This window comes from Balaenoptera ricei, chromosome 2 (assembly GCF_028023285.1).
Source record: "Balaenoptera ricei isolate mBalRic1 chromosome 2, mBalRic1.hap2, whole genome shotgun sequence".
NCBI classification, from domain to species: Eukaryota; Metazoa; Chordata; class Mammalia; order Artiodactyla; family Balaenopteridae; genus Balaenoptera; species Balaenoptera ricei.
Window position 1 is genome coordinate 112,791,145 of NC_082640.1, and position 19,095 is coordinate 112,810,239.

The 19,095-nt window shown below is 43.5% G+C and overlaps 1 protein-coding gene and 1 long non-coding RNA gene across 12 annotated transcripts in view; one reads left to right on the top strand and one right to left on the bottom strand.

The window, feature by feature from the left end:
- The window catches only part of LOC132359563 (uncharacterized), a 24,701-nt gene extending 11,838 nt beyond the window's left edge, over positions 1-12,863 (top strand). For both annotated transcript variants that reach the window (XR_009500877.1, XR_009500876.1), the window contains exons 3-5: positions 11,427-11,501; positions 11,717-11,858; positions 12,792-12,863. This is a non-coding gene — a long non-coding RNA (uncharacterized LOC132359563). The remainder of the gene's footprint in view (positions 1-11,426; positions 11,502-11,716; positions 11,859-12,791) is intronic.
- Positions 1-19,095, bottom strand: part of SALL2 (spalt like transcription factor 2) — a 63,253-nt gene that overhangs the window by 4,696 nt on the left and 39,462 nt on the right. For 2 of the 10 annotated variants that reach the window (XM_059913812.1, XM_059913810.1), the window contains exon 1: positions 8,431-8,670. In XM_059913812.1, the coding sequence (XP_059769795.1) occupies positions 8,431-8,503 (73 nt within the window). In that variant the 5' untranslated portion in view covers positions 8,504-8,670. Of the gene's footprint in view, positions 1-60; positions 133-350; positions 803-8,430; positions 8,674-13,016; positions 13,156-19,095 lie in introns of those variants that run through there. The other 8 variants (XM_059913811.1, XM_059913814.1, XM_059913819.1 and 5 more) reach the window with 6 other exon arrangements.

A 19,095-nucleotide genomic window follows, 5' to 3' on the forward strand; every position in this document is an offset into this window, starting at 1 on the left:
AGAGGCTGTAATTAACAACGAGCCCAGTAACCGCTAGTGGGGGTGGGGAGATGAGCTCACCATCCGGCCGTGCAGGAGGCTAGAGTTCAGTGCTGTCCCGCCTGGACAGGAGAGTCGCCAGCACTGGGGGCCAGGAGGGAGGGGGAGCGGGCATGCACAAGCTACTCCCCCCTCCACCCACCCACCCCCACCCGCCCCCACCCCCCGGCCACTGGCGGGCGCAAGGACTGGGTGTGAGGACCGGGTCCTGTGCAGAGAATCGTGCCTTCTATCTCGTCCACCGAAAGTCCTCTCCCCGCCCCCCGCGTCCCCTCCACCCCCACCCCTGCCCGGGCCGGGCCCTACCGCACCTCCGAGCTCCGCCGGCTCCCCGCAGGGCCCCCCGAGACGAGAGCTCCTCCCGGCTTCGTGCGCCATGGTTGTGTGGGAGGTGGAGGGCCAGGTGGAGTGGGAGACAATGGGTATCCGGATTGGGGGAGGCGGCAGTGGCCGCCGGGGCTGCGGCAGCTTCTGCACCCAGCGGCCCAGACTGCGGAGATGGAGATCGGCGGCGGGGGCAGGGAGCGGCGGAGGAGGGGGAGGGGAGCGAGGAGACGCGGAGGAGGGGAGGAGCTGGAACGGGAAAGCTGGGAGAGGGGAGATGGGGGAGGAGCTGCTGGGGAGGGGAGCCTGTGGGGAGGAGCTGCTGGGGAGGGAGGCGGGAGCTGGAGGAGGAGGAGAGAGGGGGAGCGAGCCCAGAGCCCGGGAGGGTTTCCGGAGGCTCAGTGACAGGTGCTGTGGGGCATGGCGGGGGTCCACCTTTCCTTACCCTCTGCCAGCTCCCCCTATCTCCGGATGTCCTTGCCCAGACCTGCCCCCCTCTCCCCCCTCCCCCCCCAACCCCCCAGCAAGCTCAAGGGGGCACAGTAGGAAACACAGCCTTGCTCAATAGAGCAAAGCGATAGGCTTCTCTTATTTTCCTCTAGATAAAGGATCCGCTGAGCCTGGAAAACGTGGGCTCCAGAGGGTGGTCTGAGGGCCAGAGCGGGAGGGGGATCCCAGAACACCCACCCTTACCTACACATACATATCTGGTACCCCCCAGATACCCCAAGTTTTGTCCTGTTTTCCTGACCTCCATTCCCACCCTACCCCCACCCCATCCACAAAAGAAGTTTCTCAGGGTGGGAGGCCGCGAGGTAGAATTTCCAAGGAAGTCGTTTCAGGACTCCTCTCTGCGTAACACTAAGCCCCTTTACTCCCCGCCCCTCCTCCCCCAGAATAATAGCTGAATGCGAGTTACTCCACAGATCACCCAGCCCACACCTAATTTATAGAGTTCATGCTTATTTAAGGGGCCATCTCCTATTTAGTACCCTCTTCTCTACCCTTCTTCTTCTTCCGTTGTCTTTCTCTGGCAACACAGCCACTACCGAGGACGGTTGGGTTTGGGGAGATGCTAGCCTGCAGAGGCCTACAGAGGCCCACCTAGCTCTAACCTGGGGGGAGGGGAGCTTCTCCTGAAACAATGGGGAAAATGCAGGAGGGAGTTACCAAGCAGCCTCTCAGTGCCTAAAGCCCCTTTTAGCCCCAGCCTGGCTTGAATGCCTAGGAATGACTTAACACCTGCTCACCAGCACAGAGGTGGCCTCCTATTCAGAGAGGGGATAAGTAGGGATAAGATGACTCCTGGACCAGGTACTCTGCATTCCCTTTCTACCTTGAAATGAGTCTTAATGGGTTTCCCACTTCCTTAGAAGAGCTTATCTTACTTACAGGAAATGACCACAAGTCCTTAGTTTTGTGGTTTGCCTAGGCATCAGTAAATCCACATCGTTCTAACCCCAGTTCCAGTCTTGTCTGGCTGATACATTGAGGCGTGGTGCTCAGTCACACCACGCTATGCCACCATTTCCTCTTTTGTAAAGTGGTAATATTGCAGCTGTGCTATCTTCATCAGAGAAATACTGTGGGGATAAAATAATATGTATATATGGGACTTTAAATTTTGGGAGGAGTCCCAAATATTATGAATTAGAGAATTTATATTGTCAGTGGCAAAACAATCAAAATAAAATACATATATATTAAAATTAGATGTTTTCATGTTGCCTATTAATTTCTTATTTATTTATGTATGGCCAAGCTGCACAGCTTGCACAGGACCTTAGTTCCCCGAACCCAGGCCCTCGGCAGTGTAAGCCTGGAGTCCTAACCACTGGACTGCCAGGGAATTAGCAATCTTATTAATTTCTGAGGCTGATATCATTGGCATATATCAAGGGTAGGAAGTCTTTTTTGGGGGGAGCTGAAACAATGTAATATTAGTAACGTCCACTTTCATTGAAAACATTGTACTGAATTATGTTTTGAAACTTCAGATAATCACAAGGGCCTTAACACTGTGGACAATGGCTCTGAAACAGATGAGCTACATACATGCTTCCAGGCCTGACCCTGACAATGAGGGAGAGGGGGTTCTATTTCAATAAGGCAAGTCACAGGTTAACGCAATGTTGTTTATTTTTACAGATAAGAAAATGGAAGCTTGGAGAGGTTAAGTGACTCTTCCAAGTTCACACAGTAATTCAGTGAAGCAAGCATTCACAATTTTGACTCCTGTCCAGTGCTTTCCCAAGCACATCAACATTGTGTGGCTTCCCTAAGCTAGAGAAAGGGCCCTGTGTGGCTCCTACCTGACGTTTGCTCTCTGGCCTCAGTAACAGAGAGGGAATCAGATGGAAGCTTTCTACTGAGCATTTGTTAATTAGCATTGAACATTTGATATCAAGTTGCTGTTTTGTCAAGTCTTCCGACAAGAAAAGAAATCCTTTTCTTTTCATCTTCTCCTGGGAAACACTGTCCCCTTTCTTGCTCTTTAATGAAACTTGCTTTCTGATGTGTAATTTGATCTGGGCTCTTCTTTAAGGTAAATTCAGTCCCTGGTGAAAGGTGACGGATCAACAGCCACCTGTAAGAGGAAGCCTCTATTTCTCAGCACTTTGCACTCACTGCCTATCCTGAAAAGGGGGGCAGGATTCTTAGGCAGACACGAATGAAGTCATAAACACAGGAATAAACTAAGCTGGTAATGGTGTCCCTAGATAGCAGATAAGGTGAGGTAAGCTATCCTGGGTTACATGCAAAGTCTGGGGTGGACATAGGACTGAGACAGGGACACGCTTGTTTAAATTTATAAAGAGCTGAAACGACAAGGAAAAAGGAAACCAAGTGACTCTCTAAACCTGGTAACTCATTAAACTTGGGAGAGGATGGCTGGGAGAACAGAGAGAAATTGGTGGGTAGCAGGGTGGTAGAGCTGAACACAGGTTCTCAAACTTTGCTGCCCATGAGAATTACTGGGAGAGCTTTTAAAAACCCCAATGGCCAGGCCGTAACCTAGACCAATTAATTCAGATTCCCTGAGGGTGAGATCTAGGCATCAGTGTTTGTAAAGCTCCTCAAGTGATTCTGATGTACAACCAAGGATGAGACCCACAGTACGTATCAGAGGAGTGCCCTCCCCATCAAAGCTTCCACCCTGCTCCTCACAAATCTTACCTGTGCTCAACTCGGCCAAAATTAGAGGACGGACGTAGGCAAAATGAGTTGCTCAGTGCAAAATCTTCCCGTCGGGTTCCCTCTCTACTCTGACCACAGCTACACTTCGGCTCTCTTGTATCCTGCTTCCAGGAACAGAATTTGACATGATATACACCTGACTATGAATTTAAGTGACTGTATTGCCCTTCCCAGGGTATGTGCATCTTGAGCCATACTTCCAATTGTAAAATGAAAGGCTCTGTTCTACACAGAGTTCAAGCATTATCCAGCCGTTAAAGAAACAAGCACACTATGTAAGCCCCTGCCTAAACTTAATGTTGGACCAACACAGATTGGTAGTGGCCACAATTATGAGTTGATTCTGTAACTGCTGCTATAGATAACTTCTAAGGGAGAATGTCTCATCTTCTCTTCCTCACTCCTCTCTCCTAAATACATACACATACTCCTTTGCTACCCACACCTAGTAAAGGCACCCTTGGCCTGTGCAACACAGTGGACAAACAGGCACAAAGATTTATACATCTGGTGCTAAGTGAGAAAAATATATTTGTTTCCAGAATAGGAATATCTTAGATCAAACACAAAAACAGGTTTTTTTTTAAAGGACGTTTTTCTGATATCAAAGGACTCGGCACTTGGTATGAATGGCACTTGGAATTCATACCATCTTGGAGCTGGAAGGGACTTTAGAGATATGACCTCTCATTAAGCACAGTTACTGAGAGCGCCAGCCCTGAATCAGACTTGAGTTAACGTCCCAGCACTTTCTAATCTTTGTGACCTTGGGAAAGTTTCTTAATTTCTCTAAGGCTTGCATTTCTTTTAAAAATGGGGGTATAGCCACAAAAAGGAATGAAATTCTTATACATGCTACCACATGGGTGAGCCTTGAAAACATTATGCTAAGTGAAATAAGCCAGACGCCAAAGGACAAATATTGTATGATTCCATTATATGAGGTCCCTAGAATTGGTAAATTCATAGAGACAGAAAGTAGAAGGGTGATTTCCAGGGGCTGGGAGTGTTGGGTGAAGGGAATGGGGAGTTACTGTTGAATGGGTATAGAGTTTCAGTTTTGCAAGATGAAAGAGCTCTGGAGATGGATGGTGGGGGTGGCTGCACAACACTGTGAATATACTTAATGCCACTGAATTGTATGCTTAAAAATGATAAATGTTGTTATGTATATTTTACCGTAAATTTAAAAAATTTAATGGAGGTAATAATAGCAGAGTTGGGAGGAATAAACAAGAGGAAATATATAAAAGGCCTAGCATAGTACCTGACAAATAGTAAATGCTCTGCAAATATTAGCAATGAGTATTATTATTTAAAGACTAAAAGCTGAAGCTCTGGCAGAAGAATGGGCCTGCCCAAGGTCACAAAGCTTCAAGGTACGAGCTGGACTGAAAACCAGGCTTTCTGCTTCCTTATCCAGTGCTCTGTTGCACCCTCCCTGAGTTACTTTCTATCTACTCAGAAATGTTTTCTTTTTCACCCAGGAGTCCCTAGGGCTGAAAGGCTCAGGGATCAATACCCTGAGAGGCGATGCTCTCTACCTCCAGTTTTAAAGAGAACAGAACCCTCAAAACTCTATTTTTGCCTTCTTTCCCCTTTTGCTGCTCTTGTTGTCTGCCAACTGCCATTTCTCCCCCTAGGTCTGTTTGGCTGTTGTCCTGGTTTCTCCTTCTCACTAAATATCTGGGTTTCTGATCGTTTCCTTTATTTCCCAGATGTACTAGTTTACATTTTCCCTATTCACATCCCTTATGTTCTCTAATCCAGATTTCTAGACTCTGTAGGGGAGACAGAAATTTTTTTTCTCTCCAGAGTTTTTAAGTAAATAGACTATTTCCCTCTCATCACTTATGTGCAATAACTATTCTGGTAGGTTTTGGTGTTCTGGTCAGGGAAACTGAGCAGAAACAGGGCGGGAAAACAGGTTTTTCGGACTGTGCCTTGGTGATATCTTAGGTCACTGCACAGATGAGGCTTTTAAAATGTGCAACAAAGGCTCAGCATTTGCTTGTCACATATGGTAAACATTGCTTAAAAGAAGGCAAAGACTCTTGAAAACTTTAGTGGCACCCTAGCTTACTAAATAAATGTCTGCTGACGGTCATGATGAAGCCCATAGTTCCACAGGTACACCTGTAAAAGGACACGTGTAAGAGCCCCAGAACAAGAGCCCTCCCTACCTAATTTTGGGGCATGCAGAACAAGAAACAGTCCCTGGGGCAGAAGGAAAACTCAGGAGCCTGAAGATCACATAAATGAATAGAAACCCTATCTATATATCTTATAAAAGCAGGAAGGAATTTTCGATTTGATCAAATATTAGCCACCTCATCTTACAAACGAGACCCAGTGACACGCCAGGTCATACAAGTAGCCCAAGGATTTTCAGTCTCTCAGGAGAATTCTGAAGGCAGATCTTTCTTAAGGTTACTACTGCTTTCATGCTCCTTAACATTTATGTTTTTAACTTTTATGGCTCAAAGGCAAAATTTCAACTGAAATTTGTTGCTGCCATTGAGTTCAAGCCTGCGCTGTTTCTATGGGGACGGCTCTGCAGCAGCGTCCCCGTGCCCCCAAGTTTTCACAGCCACAAGTGGGAGCTATAGTTCAAGGGGCTGGAGAATCCCCTTGGGGCAGTTGTGAAAGATTTCTTGTGACTCCCTCCCAGATTCTTCCTCAGCCGTGGTATAGGGAATGGGTGAACTGAGGATGTGGGAAGAAGAGAGAAGGGGGGAGAGGAGAGGATACCTCCGGGGTGGAGGGGATTCAGCATTGTTCCACAATCTAACCAGCAGGGGAGCAGGACTTTAAGGCAACTCTGAGGCTCTGGGGGAAGTCTCCTGTAGAGCAGGAGGAGGAAACATCCGGCCTGCAGCAGCATTAAGGGGGAGCTAATGTGTCCCAGGAGGGAAGCATGTCACCAGCATGCCACCTCTTAATATTGGCACAGTGGGATCCCAGTAAAGCACTGACTTTGAGGGGTATGTGTTCTACCCAAAACACAATATGTCTGTTAAGGTTGTTCCGCAGCGTGTTGTGAACTGATTTGATCTCAAGTCCTTTTTTACAACAGGTGGAAAGGTAAATTTAATCCATGTTTTAGTTTTAGCCACTACAAATACATTATCCTAGAGCTTTTCATGGCACACATCTCATAAAGAAATGCTGAAGTTTGCCAGGAGTCTCCCGAGCTTTGGTCATATTTCAGAACTTACAGGAAGTGCACTGTACTCACATATAATAATAATAATAATAATAATAATAATAATAATAATAATAATAATAATAATAATAATAATAGACTTCCCTGGCAGTCCAGTGGTTAAGACTTTGCCTTCCAATGCAGGGGGCGCAGATTCGATCCCTCGTCGGGGAGCTAAGATCCCACATGCCTCACGGCCAAAAAACCAAAACACAGAACAGAAGCAATATTGTAACAAATTCAATAAAGACTTTAAAAATGGTCCACATCAAAAAAATCTTAAAAAAAAAATAATACATATTAAGTACTTATTTATGCTAGGGACTGTGCCACATGTATTAAGCACTTATTTATGCTAGTTATTTTTCCAAGTGTATTAACATGTATTAACTCAGTAACCTAATGAGGTAGCTAGCATATTCATCCCTATTTTACAGATGAGGAAACTGAGGCATAGAAAGGCAAAGTAAACCAACAAGGTCGCACAGCTAACCAAGTGGTAGAGCCAGGATTTGAATCCTGAAAGTCTGCCTTCAGAACACTTGTGCTTAATCCTACACTGCATTGTTGGGTGAATCAACCGTTTGCTAAATAAATAGTTTATCCCTGAGCCAGGACTTTCAGACTTTCACAGTGTGAACATATGTAGCCGTACCAGATTGTCCCAAACTTGCTCGATCCTAAGAATTACCTGGACATTTGCAAAGATACAGATTCCCAGACTCTAGCCCAGATCTACCCACAATCAAGCAAGCTTGGAAAACCCTAGTTTAGGTGGAGTGAGCACCACTAGCCCTAAATGTCATGAAATCTAGGTTTCTGTCCTGACTATGCCTCTGTTTCTGAGACTTTGGGCAATGTCACTTCTCAATACTTTAGTTGCTCTGTTGGCTGCCTCTTACTTATTGGAATGTTATAAGAATACATGAAAATTTCCCCCCTCATAAAGAAAATCTGTTACTTAAACAAATGATCATATCCCCGTAAAATGATATGAATGTATCAACAAGTAGGTTAACTCATACACTGTTTTTAGCTTGGCTTTCCTTGAAACACAAACCTAAGCCCCTCATCCAGAACTTTCCTCTAGCTTCTACGCCAGGTGACACAGATACACACCCCAAACCAGGCTGCATCTGACCGACATTAGCTCTCTCCCTCTGGGAGCTCTGATCTGTTCTCTGCTCAGCCCAACAATGAGAAACTTTTTTCTCTTCTCCCTCAGGGGACCCTTCACGTTTATCCAATTCATTCTCTTGCAACCCAACTCTCCAGAAAGAAAAGGGGGGAAAATCCCACCCCTAAGAGACGGTCTTCAGGTCTGAGGAGGTTACTTAGCAACGGCACAAAGACCATTGAGCAAAGGGGGGGACCTGGGGAGAAAACTCTTGGGTGGGGAGACAGAGCCAGTTTGAAAACTCCATTTCATCCAGAGAAAAACAACACAGAAAACACAAACATAATCAACCCTGAGAAAAGCCAAGCGGGGCTTCTCCCCAGCACAGGTCATCTCCTTACACGCTGCATCTCAACTCTTTCAACCCCCCAGCGACCAAGTTCTCCCCCTGGTTTCGCCCATGGCCCGGGTGCCCTCCCTTTGCCCTGGCCTGACCCACACAGGCTTGGGCTCAAGGCCCCCCCCCCAACCCCTCCCCGGCACCCACCGTTCTCAGACGCGCTGGGACCTTCGCAGTCCGAGATTAACTGTTGGGGTTTCCGCTGCTTTCGCCGAGACATTCCCGGGTGGAGAGAGGTGGGACAGGGAGGGGCAACGCTCACTTAGTCTTAACCGGGGTGACCTGGTCTGGTCTCCCCCTTGGGTCTGAAGCCAACTGATGCCTCTCCCCCAGTGCCAATCACTGGGAAGCAGAGATGTTCTCCCTTCCAAGGGACAGACAGACAGACAGACGCGCGCGCTCTGATTCTCTGTCCCTGACTCTCTCTCTCTCTCTCTTTCTCTCTCAATCTCTGCAAGTCTTTAAAGGGGAGACGCCCCCTTTTTTTTCTTCAGCTTCTTCCCTACGCTTCTGCAGCTCCCATTGTAAAAGCAAAAATCCTAATCTTTCCGCACACTCTTTTCTTTTGTACTGCAGAGGAAAGGATTTAACCCTCTCCTCCCTGCCCGGGCTCCCGGCCTCTCCCTGTGCTGTCTGTTCAGAAAATGTCCCTCGGTTGTTTTTCTAACTCTTCTTCTAAGCTCTTCACAGTGTTTTTTGGTTATTTCATGATTCTATGCCACCTTGTTTGATGATGGGACTGCTTCTGAGGTATAAACTGAAATGAGAACTTTCTGGTATATCCTGATTAGAAGGCCAAGAAGTCAGCTACCTGCCAGTCAAAAATGAGGATGTGAAAGGCTGACAGAAAGATTGAGTAAAAATGGTCATTATAATAATAACTTAATATATGTAGATCTCTTTATAATTTATAGGATATTTTTGTGTACAGGACATATTTTGAGTATTACAACTTTGAGGTTAGCACAGCCGGTTTTACTACTCCTATTTATAGATGATCCTCTTTATAGATAAACCGAAAGGCTCAGTGAGGTTAAGTAACCTATCCAAGATTGCACAGCTATGATGCAACAGAGACAGGCCTGCAAGCCAGGTGTATCTGACAGTAGTCTAGCGTTTCTTCCCCTCTATATTGTTAAAGGCACAATATGCCACCAGACTCCTAGTGTGAAAAAAAAAAAAGTGATTGATCTTAAGGAATCTCATTTAAAATAGTGTCTCTTCTGTCTCTCCCACTCCTGTCCAGCTCCCAGGGTTGAGGGATGCCACCTTTGAGAAGATGATGTAGATGAGTTCTCTGGTACTTCAGAGTAGAAGCTACAAGGAGGCACTTTCAGCTCAATATAAAGGAACTTTCTAAAGTGTAATGGACTCTCCAGTAAATGTGTGAGCTCTCTGTAATATGTTCTCACAGAGGCTGAAAACAGTTGTCAGGGATTCTGTGGAAAGAATTTCTTTGTGGATGTGAAGTTTGACCTTTAAGAATACATCATTTGGCAGCCAACCAACTGGATCTCTCCTGTTCAGCTTGCACACTTAAGGGTGATTGGTTTATTGTTCTTTAACTTCTGACCTTGCTGTTCCTCCCTGAATTTAAGGTACTACTGTTACCCCTGGGTATAGAATATCCAGATATGCCCTATCTTCTAGCTTTATGCCTAGGTCCTCTCTTTTAACCTTATTTATCTTTTACTCTTCTGGCTAAGAGAGCATCTGAAACACCATCTGTTAGGAAAGTGGGAATGATTTTCCCCTTTGGAGTTGAGTGATGCAAATCTCTGATGGCTGTGTCTTCAGAGAATAGCAAAGCAAAGCTCACTCAGTGTTGGGTGCAAACTTGAAGTTTCCGTCATTTCTTCCCTTACACAAGTCCAGGCTATTTTGGCAATACTAAGAAAAGGAGAGAGAGACAGATGGTAGGAGGGTTGCTGGTGATAAATGAAGCAGGTACCACCATCTGAAGAGATTTGGAAAGCACTCTGATCTTTGCTTTGGAGTTCACTGAATCTCCATTATTTTCCCAGTCCTTTGGGGTCAGGACCTTGAGTGGCTCCGTCATGGTCAACCCTTGGAACTCTTGCTGACATTGTCTCATTCATTCTGTTAACCTCCCTGTGGTAGACAGGTGCAGTTATCACTAGGCTATTGTAGGGGAAATGGGAACACTGGGGCCAGGAAAGCTTCTAATTTCTCAGTGGAATAGACTGGGTTTTGTCACTCGTTCATTCCACTGTTTCCATCTGTACTTCCTCTTTGAGGAAAAGAAATGAGAGAAGGAACATAGCTTTCTGCTTTTCTCAGGAATCTGGAGATCTCCAAGGGCAGATCTGGGGGCCCAATATTCATCTCTTTACTGAGTCTTGTCTGTCTGGTCTTTTCCTACTTTGGTCCACCCTCCTTCTTGCTGGCCTTATTGTGAAAGGAAGGGCTCTTTCCCCTCCTCTCCTTTCTTCCGCCCTCCCCCATTTACCATTTTTTCCTTTTACCTCTCCACTGTGGCCTCTTGACCTCCCCACAGAGTTACAAAAGTAAAATCCTTGAAGAGATGCTGCTGTGGGAATGTTAATGAGCCTTCCCCACAAAGGGGCAAAGACTTTACTTCACTGAGTTGGAAAAAAGCCCCTTTGAAAAGGGGTTTGTGTGTGTGGTGAAGTGGAGAGGGGAGGGGAAGGAGAGAGAGGGAGAGAGAGGGAGAAAAGAAGGGAGGGAGAGAAAGAGCAAGAGAATGAAAGGAGAGAGAGAAATGAGAGAGAGAGAGATTGAGAGAAACAGCAGAAGAGAATATTAAAACAACACTGTTCTTTCTTTAATTGGTGATTTAATTTTGGGAAAATGTTCCATAGTCATTTGACCTCGTAAACTAAGCAGTTAAGTTCCCAAAAAAGCTGAAGAGGCACTCAAGGGCGTTGAAGATAATAAAGGATGGGAAAAAGGGACTTATCCTGGCACCCTGTCCCCAGTTCCTTCTCATGTGTGGGAGACTGAGAGGCTCTAGTGGGGGAGGATGTTCTGGATGGGGTGAGTTGGTGGTGAAGATGGACTTCTTATTCTGGTTTTGTGGTTCCTCCTTATGATATTTTCTAATTTTATCAACATTTTCTATTTTGGCTTCCCTATTGACTTAAAATTTTTCCTCTCTTCAGGAATAGCTTAAAGTACTGTTGGGTGTTTACATTGTGGAGCCAATTTTCAAGCCAGACCACTCGAGCATAATCTCTGTATCCTTCATTTGTGAGCACAGGTTGCCTCTGAATTAGCTAAAATGGATGTTAAGGTACTGTTGGTATCAAAAAAATAAGTCCCTGAAATGCAAAGATATGATGTTGCTTTTTAAAAAAATTGAAGCATAATTGAATGTTGTTGCTCTTTGAAGAAAGCCAGTCATTATGTTTGACTCTCAGAGATTTTCCTACACGTTGTTTTGTGATATCAGCGCAACACTCCAGTTAAAGAAGCCCAGAACTGTGAAGAACAAAGAGAAGGTAGGTGATTGGAATGAGATCCTTGGAAGAGAAAGAAGAGGGGCCAGTCAGGGATGCTAATTCCCAGAGCTCTGTAACTCCTCTGGACTCAAGGTAATCAACCGCATGGGGAATTTACCGAGAATTCACATTCCTAGCCTCTACCCCTGATCTACTTAATCAATCTCTGGGGTGGGGGGGGGTTGGAGCCTACGATTTAAAAATAAGCTCTTAAATGATCCTTTTGCAGTTTGAGACAATTGAGCTTGACTGTTGCTTTCTAAACCATAAGCTCTAGGTTCTTAGGAGTCTGCAGTGTTGTTGCAGGGGAATCCATGTACACATGAAGCGAGCCCAGCCCGTGGCCCCAATAAATAACATGCCTCTCAAATGTATATACTACTGTTGCCCAAATGTTTGTTGATGTTGTTGAGAGTAATATACTTTTAAGTCACTGAAAGTGTTTCTAGACTCATAGTGGCTTTTGCTCTAAAAATACAACTACAGTCATGTGGGAGTCCAGGAAATTCTTTGCCATTTCATTGAAGGCCTCTTCTCTCCGGACAATACTCTGCTCTTCTCATTCCTCTGTTTCTAGTTTGTAGAGGAGCAGGCACTGTGGAAGCATTTCGTCTACCTTCCTGAAAGTTAGAATCCCATGAGGAATTTGATTTTCATTGCAAGAGAACTAAACTAGGAGTCTAGAAAGCATGTAACCTTTCTATTGATAACCATAGTCATAGCTAATCATAGCTTGGGTGCATTCTGCTTACTACGCCCTTTGATTGCACGGTCTCATTTAATCCTTAAAATAACTTTGCAAGGTAAACATTGTATAATCCCCATTTTAGACAAGCAGAACACCCCATTTTCCAAATGAAGAAACTGAGGCATGGAGACGCAAAGTAGCTTTCTTGTTCAAGGTCTTACAGCTGATAAACAGCAGGTTGAAATTTGCCCAAGTAATGCCTGATTGGACAGCCTGTGTTTTTTTCGCCACAGTGTGACCATTTATTGCCATCCCACTGATTTCTGCCTCTGCTATAGGCCTCACTTTCTGGGTGCAGACCTGGAGGATGACAAACTTTCGACTTACAGAGAAAAACTGAAGACCTACAAGTAAATATCTACAACAAATGATGGTTCTTATAATCACATGTACTACCACATGTTCTTTGTCTTGCTAGCATTAAGGGAGTTAAGGCAATGAAGGGTAAGGGAAAAGTACCCTTTGCAGAACTTTATTAAATAAGAAAGCATTGGCAAGCAAACCTTGGTTTTACTGGATGATTTCCGCCTGGCCTCTTTCAGGTGGCAGTTGCCATGGTGTTTTAGGGGCAGAGGGAGGGAGTGAAGATCGAGGAGGTCATTCGGACTGAGGCTTTTCTGGTGTTTCTTTTCAGAGTTCATTCTGCAAAGGATGGCACGAATTTAAACATTCATAAGAGAAAGGACAGAAGTTATTCTTTTTGTGTTCCTTAATTTCTCCATGTTACTGATGTTAAATAAAGGGGAAACGGAGTTTGTGAAGAGGTCAAGGTTGTGGAACAGGAAAGGGAGGTTGTGGGGGAAGGGCCAGGAGCCTAGCAGGCAGTTGGAGAAGCCTAGGGTGGGGGTGGGGAGGAGTGTGTGCGCGCGCGTGAGTGTGTGCGCGTGCACGTGAGTGTGTGTGTGTGCGTGCGTGTGCGTGTGTTTGTGTGTGTGTTTGTGTGTGTGTTTTCAAGGACGAAATTATAGGAACAATTTGCTAAAGTTCTGGGGAGCCTGAGGTTGGTTATTTGAAAGAAAATCAACAAATGAGGTACGAGCAGTGAGGGCAAGGTGGGGAGGGAGCATGATGACAAAGGCAAAACAACAGCAGCAACAGCAACTAAACCCCAAGCCATCAGAAGGAAAAACAAATCAGAGCGATGGGAAAGAAAGAGGTAAGTCACAGAGGCAACTCTTTGGAGGAATAAGAACAAAGGGATTGAAGTATGTCAGAAAATACGAATAACTGACAACCTGTAATAGAAACATGGTCAGAGCCTTCAGAAGGAAACTTTAAGAAGAGGAACAAGTGACTCCCAAGGACTTTGGAGCTAGAAGGGGGCCACGGGGATCATGTCCAAATCTCACTTTTCTGATAAAGAAACTAAGACCGAGAAAGGTTAAAAGACTTTTCAAAAGTTTCTCCAGAACCAGATCTCATCTCAGGGAATTGCCCTTTGCACTAGGCCGTGGAACTAGAGAATAAATGGGAAGAGGCAAGAATGAGAGGGAATCCAAGCAGAAGTAAAAATTTGAAAGCTAGATCTTAAATTAATTTCTCAATCTGCCCTAGAATTTATGAACTCTTTTTTCTTGTGGGGACCACTGTATTTTAGGAGCCAATTCCATTCTGATAACTAAATACCTTAAACTATTTCAATCAAATAATAATCCATTTCCCCACATTGGAGACTATGCCCAGGAACAGGATCATTCAGTGACTAATTTAAGTATTGAGAAAATTTTTGATCATGCCTAATTGATTCCTAATTATATTTTGAGTGCAAATCCTTTAAATCTGCCCTTGGTAGAGTTTATTCATTCACATTTATTCATTCAACAAATATTTTTAAAGCACCTACTATGTGCTAAGTACCTAGTACACAACAGAAAATAAAACAAACACTGTCCAGTTTATTGTTACGCAGCTATTTTGCAATTGGACTTCAATCTTTTGGTGATAATTGGACTTCAACCTTTTGTTTGTTTTTCATATTATTTCCATTTCCAAATTATGCTGCTCCTTTATTCCTCATCCATAACTGGGATAATCCCAGGATTCTTAGGGACTTCTGATGTGGCTCCTCATTTACCCTGGAACTGTCTTATGGCCTCAAAATGAGCCAAGACATGGAGTTGATCAGAGCAAGCTTACTGTAGAAGATAGTCCAAAGTAAGAAGAGCTGATGGGGCAAATCAAAGCCAGAATACTTGAGGAGAACTAGGAGGAGCTGAAATCCAAAAGGCAACCTGCTAGTCCAAAGGGGCTAGATAGCAAATGAGGTAAAAGAGAGAGGAGCTAAGAACTGGAAGAGTTGCTGTAAATAATTGACTTTACTGGACTTTTGTGGGTTTGAGGTGAATAACACTGGCTTAAATATGGAAGTTAAAGATGCATGCTGTACCTAGAAGAGAACATAGGCAAAACATTATCTGATATAAATCGTAGCAATGTTTTCTTAGGTTAGTCTCCCAAGGCAAGGCAATAGAAATAAAATCAAAAATAAACAAATGGGACCTAATCAAACTTATAAGATTTTGCACAGCAAAGGAAACCATAAGCAAAATGAAGAGACAACCTATGGAATGGGAGAAAATATTTGCAAATGATACAACTGATGAGGGCTTAATTTCCAAAAGATACAAACAGCTTTTACAACTCAATGACAAAAAAACAAACAACCCAGTTGAAAAATGGGCAGAAGACCTAAATAGACATTTCTCCAAAGAAGTCATACAGATGGCCAACAGGAACATGAAAAGATGCTCAACATCAATAGTTATTAGAGAAATGCAAATCAAAACTACAATGAGGTATCACCTCACAGTGGTCAGAATGGCCATCATTAAAAAGTTAACAAATAAAAAGGAAACGCTCCTACACTGTTGGTGGGAATGTAAATTGGTGCAGCTACTATGGAAAACAGTATGGAGGTTCCTTAAAAAACTAAAAATAGAGTTACCATATGATCCAGCAATCCCACTCCCAGGTATACATCCAGAAAAGACAAAAACTCTTAATTCAAAAAGATACATGCACCCCAACGTTCATAGCAGCACTGTTTACAATAGCCAAGACATGGAAGCAACCTAAATGTCCATCAACAGATGAATGGATAAAGAAGATGTGGTATACATACACAATGGAATATTACTCAGCCATAAAAAAGAATGAAATAATGCCATTTGCAGCAACATGGATGGACCTAGAGATTATCATACTAAGTGAAGTAAGTCAGAAAGAGAAAGACAAATGTCATATGATATCGCTTATATGTGGAATCTAAAATACAATGCAAATGAACTTACAAAACAGAAATAGACTCACAGACAGGAAAACAAACTTATGGTTACCAAAGGGGGAAGAGGGTTGGGGAAGGATAAATTAGGAGTTTGGGATTAGCAGATACAACCTACTATATACAAAAGAGATAAACAACTAGGTCCTACTGTACAGCACAGGGAACTATATTAATATCCTGTCATAAACCATAATGGAAAAGAATATACATATACACACATATATATGTCTGAATCATTTTGCTGTACGCCAGAAACTAACACAATATTGTAAATCAACGAGACTTCAGTTAAAAAAAATAAAATGATTCATGGTGTATATTGTGGAGAATTCTGTGCCTCCCTGCAATCAAGCATTTTTATGAGACTGAATGGCAACATAGTACTTATGTTATTTAATAATCATATACTGTTTGATTCTCTATTCTTTCTCCATCTTAAAGTGCATTGCACATTTCTTGACCCCATGATCCACTTAATCCCATGGAATCTAATATGAAGTTCAGGAATTTACTACACATGTTGTGAATACTATCTCTCCTCTCTCTCTCTCCCTCTCTGTAGATAGATTAATATATACAGATATCTATATCTATATATCTGTGTATATATGTATATTATCTGTATCTCTCTCTCTCTCTGTTCTCTCTCCGTATATATACATATATACAGAGAGAGGTATAAAGGTATATATGTTTTAAAATGTATATACAAAGATGAAGAAAGGGGATCAGTGGATTTGGAGCAGAAATTAGCGATGATGGAGGAGAAACGTAGTGACCAAATTCTACTCTATGAGGTTTAGATATTTCCTTGCCCTATATGGTTCAGTGACTTCTGTTCCCATCGTTTGGTCAAGGGATAAATGTCACCAGGATATGTGTATGTTTCAAAAAAAAAACTGGATGAAAGTCTGAAAGAAAAGAGAGGGTACAGAGGGAGAATTGGGAGAAACAAGCTTGCTATTCAAGGGGAGTTATTCTTTCCATCACCTGCTCCCATCTTTTTTTTTTTTTTAATTTTTATTTATTTATTTATGGCTGTGTTGGGTCTTCGTTTCTGTGCGAGGGCTTTCTCTAGTTGTGGCAAGCGGGGGCCACTCTTCATCGCGGTGCGCGGGCCTCTCACTATCGCGGCCTCTCTTGTTGTGGAGCACAGGCTCCAGACGCGCAGGCTCAGTAATTGTGGCTCACAGGCCTAGCTGCTCTGTGGCATGTGGGATCTTCCCAGATCAGGGCTCAAACCCGTGTCCCCTGCATTAGCAGGCAGGCTCTCAACCAATGCGCCACCAGGGAAGCCCTGCTCCCATCTTTATACTGCAAACCTCCCCATCCTTACTCACCATTTCTAAGCTGTCCTTCTTTATTCAGTCAGCTTGAAATACCAGTATTTTTTTCTTGAAATGGAAGAAGGAACATTTCCCTCCCTCCACAAGATACCTGAAAGTAACCTTAGAAAATAAACAATAAAATCACATTACATACTCTAAAATCTTAGAAAACAAACGAAACAGTGCCATACCATTAGAGTAAGATGAAATCCCTTCTAAACGTAAGATCTGTTTAAAATAAGAGCATTAAAAATATATAATTTTCAAAATAAAAAGCACATTTAGGGAATTCCCTGGTGGCTCAGTGGTTAGGACTCGATGCTTTAACTGCTGGGGCCAGGGTTTGATCCCTGGTCAGGGAACTAAGATCCTGTGAGCTGTGCAGCAGTGGCAGAAAAAAAAAAAAAAAAAGCACATTTATATGAAATCATAGTTTGGCCATTCTTTGATATTCATTGGGTATCACTCTGTGCTAGCTGGGAATGATGTATGTGAATATAACCTCATGTCCTTTCTACCCTCCAGGAGCTTATATTGAAATATGACGCATATTTCCATTTTTAGTGGGGAAATCATTGATTTGGGTTTTAGTAGACTCTGCCACTTCCCAGTCAAATCACCTTGGGAAAATCACCTTTCTCTGTCCAGACTTCAGTTTCCTCATGTGTAGTGATAAGGTTAGACCAGATGACTTTAACACGTGGCTTTAACCTCTGTGTTTTACATGTGACTATCTACGTGAATCAACAAAGTGTGTCTGTTGCAACAGTTTCTCCACAGGGTTCTGCAAAAATAGATCCATGGGAGTCAGTTTCTAAAGGCACTAGTTAAGACAAAATCATCTGGAGGCAAAGTTGAAAATCCCTGAGGAAGGAATGCACAAGAGACTGTTTCGCTCTGGTATTGGAACAGATGATCATTTCTTTGAGTATCAAATGACGTAGAAGGCCCGCATTTAGGGGGTAGGTAGAATAAAAAGTATCAATATAGAATCATATTTGTGCTTATATTAGAGAGGGTCAGGAGAACGGAGAGACTCACTGTGTGCTCACTGAATGGAATGCCAGAGTGGGATGGACTGCATTCCGACTACATTCCTTAAGTTGTTGTTTCTCCCTTTCTTCCACAAACCTTAATGTGATTATAATTGAATTTGCATATTGAAATTTCATTTAAATTTTAAATTAAGTTAAAATATTAAAATTAACCAACAATCTTCAGGCCTGCCGATCTTTGTGACCTCTAGAAGTTAAGTCCAGTCAAAAACCAAAGCAGGGGATTTCCCTGGTGGCGCAGTGGTCAAGAATCCACATGCCAAAAAAAAAAAAAAGAATCCACATGCCAATGTAGGGGACACGGGTTCGATCCCTAGTCCGGGAGGATCCCACATGCCGCGGAGCAACTAAGCCCGTGTGCCACAACTACTGAGCCCATGCGCCGCAACTACTGAAGCCCGCGTGCCTACAGCCCGTGCTCCGCAGCAAGAGAAGCCACCGCAATGAGAAACCCGCACACCACAACCAAGAGTAGCCCCTGGTTGCTGCAACTAGAGAAAGGCTGCGCGCAGCAACGAAGACCCAATGCAGCCAAAAATAAATTAAAAAAAAAAAAAGGAGTAAAATTAAAAACAAAAACAAAAACAAACCCAAAGCAGCTTACAGGTTCATGATTCTGTATCTCCAGATGACAGAATCACCTCAGGATTTAAACCCCAGCCCAAGCCAGAGAAACTCTTTTCTTCTTTTGGGACATAAGGACCAAGCTAGGTCTTCCAACTAGTTATACTCTCAACAAACATTTATCAAATGCATTTCATATTTCACTCACCAGACCTGCATTTAAGGAGCAAGTAGAATTAAAAAAATATGTACTTCTCAACATAGAATCACATGCATGCTCATATTAAGAGATGAACAACAGAACTGAGATACTATGGCGACAAAGGTAAATGAGACATGGACCTGCCTCTCC